Below are 12,772 nucleotides of genomic sequence, written 5' to 3' on the forward strand. Positions count from 1 at the left end.
TTGATGTGATTTAATTTGTAGGATTACCTACTGCTTTATTGTTTTCTGTTGGATTTTAGATGCTGCTTTTAGGCTCAAGCAAGCTCTTGTGCATGATCTATTATCATCAATATATTTTTTCCTTTTTTTTTTCAATTTTACTAGTGAATTTTTATTACTTTTGATCGGATTGCCATGGTGTATACAAATACATTAGTGTTTTGGATAAAATTAAAGCAAAAAAATTCGAATATATGCTGGTGTAACACCAAAAAAGAAAAACATTATTATTAAACTATTTTCTATATTAAAACATTACGAAGTACGGAATATAATTTATGTTTTAAGAAAAAAAAAGGGGCCTCTTAGATAAAACAATCTCATGCTAAATCTACTTACGTAAATTTTTTTTTTCTTTTATAAAATTAAATACAATCTTTACCACTAGATCAAATATTATTTGATATTGTGTACTGTATATTATTCATATGGACTATAGAGTACGTAAGTAAGTAAGCAATCAGTCTTGTATTTGACTCTATCAAATGTCGGCCACGTATCTAACTAAACACCTCCCTCGGACAAAAGTCTACGGTGACAGCGTAAAGCTTCACCTTAATCATGTTTTTATGCATGCATATTTCCACATTCTACTATTTTCGCTGCTTCATAATCTTCGTGTGGTTGTAGTACGTACTACGTATTTAGTCATGCATTTTAATCTTACGTATCTTATCCAAGTCAAATATTGATCGTATAGACGGTCTAAAACAAGTTTATACCTAATAAAAATGGAGGATTAACGAATAGGATAAGATATCACTAGAATAATCATAGAGGATTAACGAGTCTAATGTAAAACGTGTTTCAAAATTTTCCATGTAGAAATTTGATTCTTGTTTTCTTTGATTGTATATTAGTCATTACGCAAATATTTACTCCTATCTGATAAATTTACGTAAATTAATTTTTGAGGTCAATGCAAATAAAACATCTTTAACCTTTTAGTGGTTTAGCTATTCGTTTTAGCTTGACCACTAAAAAGGAGTTGAAAAGAAGATTATTTTGGGACACAAAAATTTTTAATTTGTAAGAAATTCATGAACATTATCACTTAATAAGTGGTGGGAGTAAATAATACTGTAATTAGTCTTAGTTTGAAGATCATTATCTATAATTTATTATCATAATTTGTAAGAATGACTGCTAGCAAATCCGAATAGGGGAGAAAACATGATATCATGTTCAAAGGGAGAAAACATGTGATTAGGTAACATAACACACTAAATTTATGCACAAAATTATAATTAGTAGCATTACCCTACCACATAGTAGTAGTTAAGAGTTTGAATTAGGATTAATTTTAGAGACATTAAACTCTACAATTGGGTGATTAGGTAACTAATTTGATTTTATCCTAAGTAACTAGTCTACTTCAATTCATATACTACCAAAAAAAATAATTTCTATACAAGGACAAAATTGGAATTTAATTGTGACAAATACATCTAAGCCTAAAGTATATCTAGGAAAGCTTCTTAATTACACTAAACTAAAGGCAATTAAATTAAAGTCAATTTTCCATAAAATATGCCAACACATATCCTATAAAAACCCTTCTTACACTATAGCAAAGAGATTAAGATTCCTAAATTCAATTGCTATAATTTAACTCCATATACTTCTATGTCCTCCATTTCCACATTCAAATCTTAGCTTCCTTCCTCAACACCGCCTTCAGACACATTTGAGCTCGAATTACTGTATCGAAACTGCTGGTACAAACATAAAATCAGACTATATTTACAAACTTGTGCATGTATATAACATATGATAATGATTTTAATTGCTTAAATTTTCCTCTAGATAATAGTTCTATATGTGATGACACAGGAAAAGGAACTGATAGACAAGGATAAATGATGGTGAGATCACCGTGCTGCGATGAAAGTGGTCTAAAGAAGGGTCCTTGGACACCAGAGGAAGATAAGAAGCTAGTGGATTACATTGACAGACACGGTCATGGAAGTTGGCGAGCTCTCCCTAAACTGGCAGGCTTGAACCGCTGTGGTAAGAGCTGCAGGCTTCGCTGGACTAACTACCTTCGCCCTGATATCAAACGCGGAAAATTCACTGATGAAGAGGAGCAAACCATCATCAACCTTCACTCTGTGCTTGGCAACAAGTATGACCATTATTACACATGTTTTTTACTGTCAGCAGCAAATTTACTGCATTGTGTTTGTGTGTTACCTTTTAAAGTTCTAATGCATGTATGTGTATTGTTATCTGATGATTGCAGATGGTCAGCAATAGCAAGCCACCTTCCGGGGAGGACAGACAACGAAATAAAAAACTTCTGGAACACCCATCTGAAAAAGAAGCTTCTGCAGATGGGTATCGATCCTGTAACTCACAGGCCGAGGACAGACCTGAACCTGCTAGCTAACCTACCTCAGTTGCTCATGGCTGCCAATCTCAGCAACAGTCTCATGATGAACAACAGTACAGGCAATGGAGTTCCTAATTTGGAAGATACTCTTAGGTTGATAGACTCTGATGCCACCCAATTCGCAAAATTCCACATACTAAACAATATGCTGCAGGTGTTAAGTCCAAGCAGCAGCAACCCACCTGCTATAGCTTCTCAGATTACAAGTCTGCTTTGTAATTCAACCATGCCCTTCCAAAACCCATTGAACGATAACCTACTTAGATTGGCTAATTCTCAGATGGAAAACGGACTCACAGGTGCTATCAGCAGTCAGTTCCCACCTTCAAATCCTTTAGCTTCCAGCAGCCTTGAAAGTCCAGCAACTCCTCAATTTCAACCAAATTTCAAGCATGGGCGCCACAGGAGTTATACTAGTAATGAATATCATGAAAGTAAACAAACTGGTGTTGAAATTCTTACACCCGACAGTTTAATGCCTAGTCTAGTGCCGGCCTCACCAGACCACTGCAGCAAGCTAATTAGCCAAAAGGGTAATGCAATAATGTCATCAAACCCTTCCTCAGCCACAACTACTGCAAATCCCTTTGAAGCAGCTGCTGCTGATTGGACCAATGATCTTATTGATGATGCTTCACACTCGTACTGGAGAGACATTATTGAGTAAGCCTCTATCTTTACCTTAGCTTTTGCAGATAGCTTTTTCTTTCTTTTCTCCCTTGATTACGGCATGATTAGCTCCGTTCGTTGTTTATATATTATGTGATCATGCTGATATCTGTTCTCTATTTTCATCATTGGCAGCCAAGCATCCTCCCCTTCCTGGCCTATCTCATCATAGAGAATGTAAATTTTGGTCAAATATATCCAGAGATGAATAATTTTTACAAAAGAAGATTTTTAAATTAGTGTAATCTGTAGTGTTACATCCGGACAAAATATAATTGCTATCATATAAATGGAAGAAGACTCTTGTATAAAAGCTATGCCACTTCATTCCGGCCTGTATGTTGTACTATCTGATTGCAGATTATAATATTGTTGAGATTAGCATTTTTTTGTTCTATAGTAAATCAAGCATTCACAGTGCATCATTACTAATGCAGCAGTGCCCATCAGATAACATGGAAACAGGTCCAAAACATATACTGAGTACTGACAATACTGTGGCCGGCTCGTGCATACACAAGGGCATGGATGGGCAAATATTGGCATATGCTAGATTGGGTGCATCATTTCTAGGTACTACAAGCCGAGTGCATAAAATTGTTTGCAATAGGTCCATTTCAATCATCAAATAAGATTCGTTAAAACAGAACATATTTTTGTTATAATAACCATAACCAATCTCCAATTGCTTGAAAATTAAATTTTTCCTCCCCAATTAAAATTTAAACAGAGAGGGCAATATTCCATATGAAAGTTACATTACCAAATGAGCATAAAGCGAGCCTCGAAAAATACTAGTTATATTCTGGACTAACTGACTGATAACTCCATATACCTTCTGAGTTCTTATTAAAGAGAAAAGTCAAAACAATTTGTTAACCATTAGGTAAGACTATTTTTCTTATGGTGTTACAGCAGCCAGCAAGAAAATGACTTTCCTAGGCATCCTTCTCTGTCCACTTCCAATTTATTTCTAGAATATGAAAAATAGTAATAAAGCTACATTTATATCATTAATGAAAAAGATACTACAAGCTAACTTTCAAGGTCCAATATCTTGACAAAGAAAGGCAAGTTATTACTCATATGCAAGCTATTTGATCATATTATAGCAGTAGGTACACTATTTCAGCGTTGACCCTGCTTAAGCAACCAACTTCTTACCTACTATTTCCAAGTAATTAGTTTGCATGATGATGCTCCAAATGTTAAGGACTTTACCAATGTACGTTACCAAGGTCGCATGAAGTTGGTACACATCAGTTGCCGTAGATGCCTAGCACAATCCGAGTCCTGAAAATGCTGTCAAAAGAAAAGATGGGTTGATAAATTCAATTTACAATCAAAGCGTACGGATTATATATATTTATTTTATGGACTCCATCATTCACTAAAAAAGAGTGAAACATTTCATAAAAAAAAAATATTGATCTCTTATCAACAGATGATATGTTCACAGTATTCACAGCAAGAATTGAGAGAGGCAGTGTCACAAGAAGAAAGGATTAAGAAGAATGGCTAACAAATTTATTGCTGCTGATAGCAAGATAGCATTTTTCCAATGCTTATATATAAGCAAAAACATTGCTCGGTTACTGATAATAGGTAAGGGAAGTTATCAGCGGACAAAGCCTACACCCGCTTAAGACCCTTGCCTGTTATTACTTACAGGGCATCTGTTAGATGTTTGCTTCTCACATAACTAACAACAGGATCATAGTCTTTCACATGTGTTTCAGGACGAAGAAAAAAATTAAGGTTCCATCCATTTTCAACAATAAACTATAACAAAAATCAGGCTATCAAGTTTGCTATCTGAGGTTAATCTGACTATAACTTTAATAGATGACTCTGACGACAATGAAATACAGAAGTTATCAATAAGTCTCTACAATTTAACAATAAAACAGAATAACAGGAAGAAACAGGATTCAGGAAACACATCAAAGCCAACCAATTGGTCTAATCACCATGGAAGTCATTAATGATCGTAGCTAGTATGTAATCAAAATCTCAAACAGAACACTTATCTTCAATGCTGCTGCATTGTCTAGGTTAGCAGCTAATAAGCTACATTCCATTTGACCTCCTCCAAAACCTATCTTATATTCACGGTAGGTAACAATCCCGAGTGAAATCATGATGTAAAAGAATTTAGGTGCTTCAGCAAGAAGGTTATGTTGCATCTCAGCTTCTTCAATGAAGTATATCAGTATTGTCAGAAGGAATGCTTGCAATTTGGGATATGACATGTGCCAATGCAATTTATCAAACTTCAAAACTAAGTATTACTCAGTACTCGAAACCACCCAATACTGAATTGAAAGTGCAATGGAAGAAACTGCCAACAGTCTGATGGCCATGTTTAGCAGAATTCTTGTTTAAACATTGCACCAAATCCTTCCAGCTAAAGTAATACACAAGAGGAATGACAAGAAAGTTTGTGCTAGTGTCCGATATTGATCAGTCTCACACACAAGAAGAGTAAGACTGCTAATTGTATGGAATTATAACATTCAACATAGACTTCCTAGAGGACAGTAAATTACGATATTGATCAATCTCACACACATAGATATTAGAACCGCGTCATGTATTGTTTACTCGTACTAACATCAAACAAAAACTTGATAAGAAAAGGGACAAAATGAGGACAAAAACACAATGCATTTCATTTATGTGATTAAGCAAAATTGAACAAGTAACATGCTAGACATTGGAATGCAGAACAATGTTACAGCATCATTTCATCATACAGCAGTACCATCTCAAGCCTTTTCGACACCAGACCGACTACTGCTAACAACATCCAAAAAGAAATCAGTCAACATAACTTCAAACTCCGGCAACTTAGCATAACCCGGGAAGTAATTAATATCAATGATCAAGTACTTAACACCACTCGATTCAGACCCGTCTCGAATCAGATCAAAATTAAACAGATTAAGCTGTGCACCCTCCCTCAACGCGCTAGCCAATCCATTGACAAACTCCATTGGAGGCATAGCAACATTATCAACCAGCTGCTGCTTTTCAGAAGTTGGCAAATTCGAAATCTGCGAAAACGGCATTACATCCTCAAAATGATCAACTGTTACATCAAAATCTGGAAGTGATTTCCTTTGAACACACCTAACATTCTTCCCAGCAACATAAACCTTAAACAAAACTCCCCCATGATTAACAAACTCCTGAAGAACAATTGGGGTTTGATTCTTCAACTTCTTCAATCCATTCGAATTAAAAACCAGCGACATTTGATGAGATTTAATGCTTCCATTCGCAACCAATGGTTTCGCAATCACCGGAAATTTCAAACCCAGATTCTCAATCTCATCTTCATCCCTCAACAAAACCTGCTTCGGAATCCCCACACTCGGCACCATCGCCGCCGTAGACGACGGAATAACAAGATTTTCGACGGCTTCAAGCATCGAAATCCGATCATGAAGACGCTGAATTGCGGTAGGAGAATCAATAATCGGAATACTAGGGTTCTTCGAAGCGAAATCAAGCAATTGATTACTCCAATCATCATCGTAAATCTTGTGAAGAACACAATCAAATGGACCTTGATGAATCAATGGTTGATTAACATCAATAGGGATGAAATCAACACCATGGGATTTAGCGTAAGTTAGCAAAGATGGGTTCAAGATGCTGTCAACTTTCTTGGGTGGTAATGCGTATCCTACTGATATTCTTGTTGTATCTCCATTTTTATTCTCATTTTCTCTCTCTTCCGCCATTAGAGAGTTCTTTGATACTTTTTTGAGTTAATTAATGTTTAGAAGAATGGGTTTGTTTTGAAATTGTTTGTTTGAGAATGAATTTATTGAAGGAGTTGAGTGGAAGAAGGGGTAGGTGTGATTCGGGGTTTGAGGAGAATAGTGACAAGTGATGTGGGTGTGCTACTGACTTTTGGGGTCTGCGGTCCATTCCTTCCACGGCGAATGGTTACATGTCGGTCAAAATTTTCCCGCCGTTAGATTGCCTTTTCTTTCTCGAAATCGGAATTTTGTATTGGCAAAAGCTAACAAGCGCACTTGGGAAGCTGAATTAGTGATCGAATATCACTTGCAAACCTTGATTATCAATGTATGGAGTAACAAATTTTGAAATCGCCGTATAATTAAACCGAACTCATTATCTAGGCTTTATGGATTTATTAATAGGTACTCGTATGTTATGGTTCGGATTTTAGGATCAACTTTTATAACTTTAGGGGGCACCCCCAACATTTACTTCAATATAGAAAATATTCTCGAAATTGGCCTAGAAGCGTGGATTATAACTAGAGTTGTCGATTCGGGTAAACGAGTCAGGTTTGGGTCGGGTAAGAGTGGGTCTGGTCAATTCGGATTAATTCCATAACCTATGCGGGTCGGTTTTGGGTGGGTCATGCTTGAGTCGAATCACTTCGGGTCATACTTCTTATCGAGTTTAGGTCGGGTTAATAACAGGTCGGGTTACATCCAAGTCGAGTGAACAATAGTTCAGGTTTAGTTCACGTTTTCACGGGTTAAAACGGGTTAGGGTAATTCTCCGGTTCGAGTCGGGTTCGGTTCAAGTCAATAATTTGCGGGTTAGAATCAGGTCGGGTCATTCTCGGTTTTGGGTTGGGCTCGGTTCAAGTCAATATTTTGCGGTTTATAATCATCAGGTCGGGTCATTCTCGAATTCAAGTCGGGTTCAATTCAAGTCAATAATTTGCGGGTTATAATCAGATTGGGTCATTTCCAAGTCAGGTTATTCTCGGATTCAAGTCGGGTTATGTTCAAGTCAATAATTTGCAGGTTACAATCAAGTCGAGTCATTTCCAAGTTAGGTCATATTCGGGTTCAACTAACTATAAATAGATAATTATCATTTTTATGAAGCTAATTATTTCCTTTGACTATAATATATATGGCAATATACTAGGGAACTATAGTCTATAATTTAGGAAGATAATTATCTACTTTGACCATACAACAAATATATACTATATTTATCTCTTAAATTTGAGGATAATGCTCCTTTCTTTTGCTAGCCTGGACCGACTAGGTCTCCCTAGACAAAATGCTTTAATCAACAATAGTAAGGTGATTTAAATTGCATTTAAGGTGATTTGAAATAGAGTCAAGAACAATTTGGGTTGAATTTAGGTCGGGTCAATAACAAGTCGTGTTAATTTCGAGTCGGGTTAGTAACAAATTGGGTTGAATTTTTGAGTCGAGTAAGTAATAGGTCTGGTAAAATTCGGGTTGAGTTAATAACAAGTCGGGTTGAATTCGGGTCAGGTCAATAATAAGTCGGGTTGATTTTGGGTCGGTTTTGTAACAGGTTGGGTTAAATTCGGGTCGGGTTAGGAGTGGGTCGGGATGAATTCAAGTCAGGTTAGTAACAAGCCGGGTTGAATTCAAGCCAGGTTAGTAACAAGTCGGGTTAAATTCGGGTTTTGACGGGTTAAAACGGGTTTTAGTCAACTTCGGTTCAAGTCGGGTTCAATGCAAGTTAATTAAATTGGTCGTTGTAAACCGGTAAATCGGTGCAAGTTGTAAACAGGTAAATAGGCCGTTTAAAAGCAAATTGAATGGTTCCACACACCCAATTGGACTTCCAGAGGGTATTAGGGACCATGGTAAACATTTCGGCAATTTTTATTTTCGGGCAAAAAAAAGTCAAAAAATTCCAAAATTGAAGGCTAATATCCACGTTTTTTGAGAAATTTTGGAGGTTTCGGGGCCCGATGTCGAAAAGTCTTGAAATTCTATGGGATACATCTCGGTGTCATATAATGCCATGTGGAACCATATATGGTCATTATTTGTTGTCATAAATGTTCGTGGTATGCTTAAATTAATGAAAGCGGTGCAAGTTGTAAACAGGTAAATTGGTCGTTTAAAGGCAAATTGGATAGTTTCACCCACTCAATTGGACTCCCGAAGGATATTAGGGACCATGGTAAACAATTCGGCAATTTTTATTTCCGGGCAAAAAAAGTTAAAACATTTAAAAATTGAAGGCTAATATCCACGTTTTTTGAGAAATTTTAGAGGTTTCGGGGCCCGGTATAGAAAAGTCTTGATATTTTAGGGGATACATCTTGGGGTCATATAATGCTGTTTGGAACCATATATGATTATTATATGTTGTCATAAATGTTCGTAGTAGGCTTGAATTAATGAAATTCGTGCAAGTTGTAAGCCGGTAAATTGGTCGTTTAAAGGCAAATTGGATGGTTCCATCAACCCAGTTGGACTCCTGGAGGGTATTAGGGACCAAGGTAAACATTTCGACAATTATTATTTCCAGGCGAAAATAAGTCAAAAAATTCCAAAATTGAAGGCATTATCCACGATTTTGAGAAATTTTAGAGGATTCGGGGCCCGGTGTCAAAAAGTCTTAAAATTCTAGGGGATACATCTCGGGGTCATATAATGCCGTTTGGAACCATATATGTGTAGGAGTTTATAGGTACTACGCAGCGGAAAAACATGAATCATATTCAATCAAGTACCAATCCTAAGAATCACATGCATAACACACAAGACACATAATCATACCTTTGACGCGTGAATTCCACGAAGCTATTCGACAGGCAAATCAGGGAGAGAATAGAGCCCCAAGCGTTGCTCCTCTACTTAGTCCACGAGATTCGAACGAGCCGTCCACCAATACTAGATTGGTCGAGTGATTGAGGAGAACCGCGATCACCACCTTTACGGACAACCGACCACCGCACGAACCACCACCACCACGAGACACCACCGGCGCCAATGGAGGAGGAGAGAGCCGTGTGAGAGAGAGGACTTTGAGAGGGTTGGGTTTCGTGTTTGGTAATTAGGGTTTGATCACACTGATCAGTCAATTGCTTACTTACTGCAAACCTAGGCACCTAGTCTATTTATAATCTCATTATAATTAGACTAGGGCACGAAGCCCAAAACTCCCTTGTCCACTCCATATGGCCGGCCACCTAGAGTGATGAGGCCCATGTTGGGCCTCGTCCTCTAATGCTCGATCTAGCCCCTTTGTGTGACCTTATAGGATCCGTCCAATTGGGCTTTGGCCTATTTTACTAGTCCAAAGATCGTTAGTACCTCTAGCTATGGCAAAACGACGACCCAAAACTACGAACTTAATTATCTCCATAATTTGATCCAATTATATATCTAGTAATTGCACACGAAGAAGACATAACTCCTTCAATCTCCCACTTGTCTGAGACAAGGGTGCAATATTCAAATTCCTTAAGTCAATATATGTGTCGATTTGATAATATGATTGCATCACATGTCGAGATCATATTAATCTACAAATCGTTTCTTGAAATCTGAGTTAGAAATACAAAACCAAATGATTACTGTGTAATGCATTTGAACGCGGCCACGTATTTTCTGAATTCTCCCTCTTCAAGCGGCCATGACACATTTCCTAATTTAATAGGTAGACTCTATCCAATCTTGTGGTAACATGACTCCCACTCAACTTCTGAAATAACCGGGAAACACCCTTTATAATCTACAGTTACGGCTAGACGTTTGAGTGTACCACAGTCACAACATCCATTGAATGAAATCAATGTTCCACTCATGTCAAAGGAATCCACTAATATATACGGAAGCTCTATACTTGAACTTCAAAGTAGGTCAATAGTTCGATCATGCATCATTCATGCATATCCAAGTGATTGACCGAGCATCACTATGCCCCTATAGCCCATGAAACTGCGCTATCCAATCAATCTTACATGCTAGTCCATTTATTGAAATCATTTATGTCCACTTTAACGATCTCGAACTAGGAACTTTAAATAATGTATGAATTTTGTTCACCTGTGGTGTTTCAATTCACCAGGTCATCAACCTGATGAGCCCATCAATTCATAATTATTTTGGACATTTTATTTAATTTTCAAAACCATAATTAAATAAGAGGAATAATAATTTCCATTTTAAACATAATTCTGCAAATTGATGCATTTCTCATGTAATATGCTTTCTCAAAACATATACAACTTAAATTACATAACTTGCTTCAATCCTAAGACTTTAATATGACTCTCATATCTTAGTCCATGGAAGGGGTTTAGTGATTTCTCACTCATAATTAAACTTTGCAGAACACGACCTTCCGCTGGTCAATGATCTCATAATTGAGGTGATATCTCATATCCTTTTGTTTGGATTTGTGATGTGACTCTGGCTCCTTTGTTTTTGGGCAAAGGTGACCTGTTAGTCACATGACATTTTAATCCGAACTTCCTCTAAAACTATCTGACTATAGTTTAATACACATATTCTGACATTGAGTATGCAACAGTGCTCTGCTTTGAACTCTTCAAGCTCACTGTCCTTTTCCATCCAGACACAAATATGCATTTAGATCACCATCTAGAATCATCTTGCCTGTTTGAAAAACTTGCATTTGTGTAACCTTTTGACAATTTGCTTAAATTACCATTTAACATAATAGCTAGAAGAATTCCTTTTAGTGCTTCTCAAGCACTCGAGGAAGTTCGGATTAAAATGTCATGTGACTAACAGGTCACCTTTGCCCAAAAACAAAGGAGCCAGAGTCACATCACAAATCCAAACAAAAGGATATGAGATATCACCTCAATTATGAGATCATTGACCAGCGGAAGGTCGTGTTCTGCAAAGTTTTATTATGAGTGAGAAATCACTAAACCCCTTCCATGGACTAAGATATGAGAGTCATATTAAAGTCTTAGGATTGAAGCAAGTTATGTAATTTAAGTTGTATATGTTTTGAGAAAGCATATTACATGAGAAATGCATCAATTTGCAGAATTATGTTTAAAATGGAAATTATTATTCCTCTTATTTAATTATGGTTTTGAAAATTAAATAAAATGTCCAAAATAATTATGAATTGATGGGCTCATCAGGTTGATGACCTGGTGAATTGAAACCCCACAGGTGAACAAAATTCATACATTATTTAAAGTTCCTAGTTCGAGATCGTTAAAGTGGACATAAATGATTTCAATAAATGGACTAGCATGTAAGATTGATTGGAAAAAAAAATTGTTTTGAAAAATTATTTCAAGATAATTATAAATTATTTTGGGATAAAATCAGTTTTTTTTTGGATAAGATAAAATATTTTGAAAATATGATCTTTTATTTTTCAAAGATAAAATTGGTTTTATTTGGATAAAATCTTTTATTTTAGGATAAAATCAAATATTCAAAAGTTGTTATATTTGATATTATCCATATTTAAAGTTGTTAAATTGGTAATTATCCATAATTAAAGTGGTTAATTTTGGATAAGATTTGTTAGGATATTCTGAGCATATTCCAAAAGGATAATAATTGATTTAAATAATGTGATTATCCCATAATTAATATTGGATATAATTGATTTAAAATTTTGTGATTGGCTAGTAATTAGGATAGAATTTCCTAACTTTGTTAGGATAATCTTTGAGGATAAATATGATTTATCTTTTAAGATTAAAATAAGATTTGATTCTATCTCATGACTAATTTAGAATATATGATATTTTATTGATGGTCATGAATAATATATGATATTATCTAATTGCATTAATTAAAAATATGAGATATTTTGGTGCCATGTTTCCTTAATTATGAACATTCGATGTTGTAGTTTAGGAAAGCATGATGAGTGATTTATTATGTGGCAATTTTATAATAT

The 12,772-nt window shown here is 35.9% G+C and overlaps 1 protein-coding gene and 1 pseudogene across 2 annotated transcripts; one reads left to right on the forward strand and one right to left on the reverse strand.

Moving 5' to 3' along the window:
• The first annotated feature begins 1,901 nt into the window (after positions 1-1,901).
• On the forward strand, positions 1,902-3,098 carry LOC145632504 (transcription factor MYB39 pseudogene; annotated as a pseudogene). The gene is made up of 2 exons (XR_014112580.1): positions 1,902-2,164; positions 2,282-3,098. The product of XR_014112580.1 is annotated as a transcription factor MYB39 pseudogene (transcript).
• A 2,650-nt stretch (positions 3,099-5,748) lies between these two features.
• Positions 5,749-7,025, reverse strand: LOC145630258 (inositol-tetrakisphosphate 1-kinase 1-like). Its single transcript, XM_081682512.1, has one exon. The coding sequence runs from the start codon at positions 6,847-6,849 to the stop codon at positions 5,869-5,871; it is 981 nt and encodes a 326-aa protein (XP_081538638.1). The 5' UTR covers positions 6,850-7,025; the 3' UTR covers positions 5,749-5,868.
• Positions 7,026-12,772: the final 5,747 nt, after the last annotated feature.

Source organism: Chenopodium album, chromosome 5, assembly GCF_948465745.1.
Source record: "Chenopodium album chromosome 5, dcCheAlbu1.1, whole genome shotgun sequence".
NCBI lineage: Eukaryota > Viridiplantae > Streptophyta > Magnoliopsida > Caryophyllales > Amaranthaceae > Chenopodium > Chenopodium album.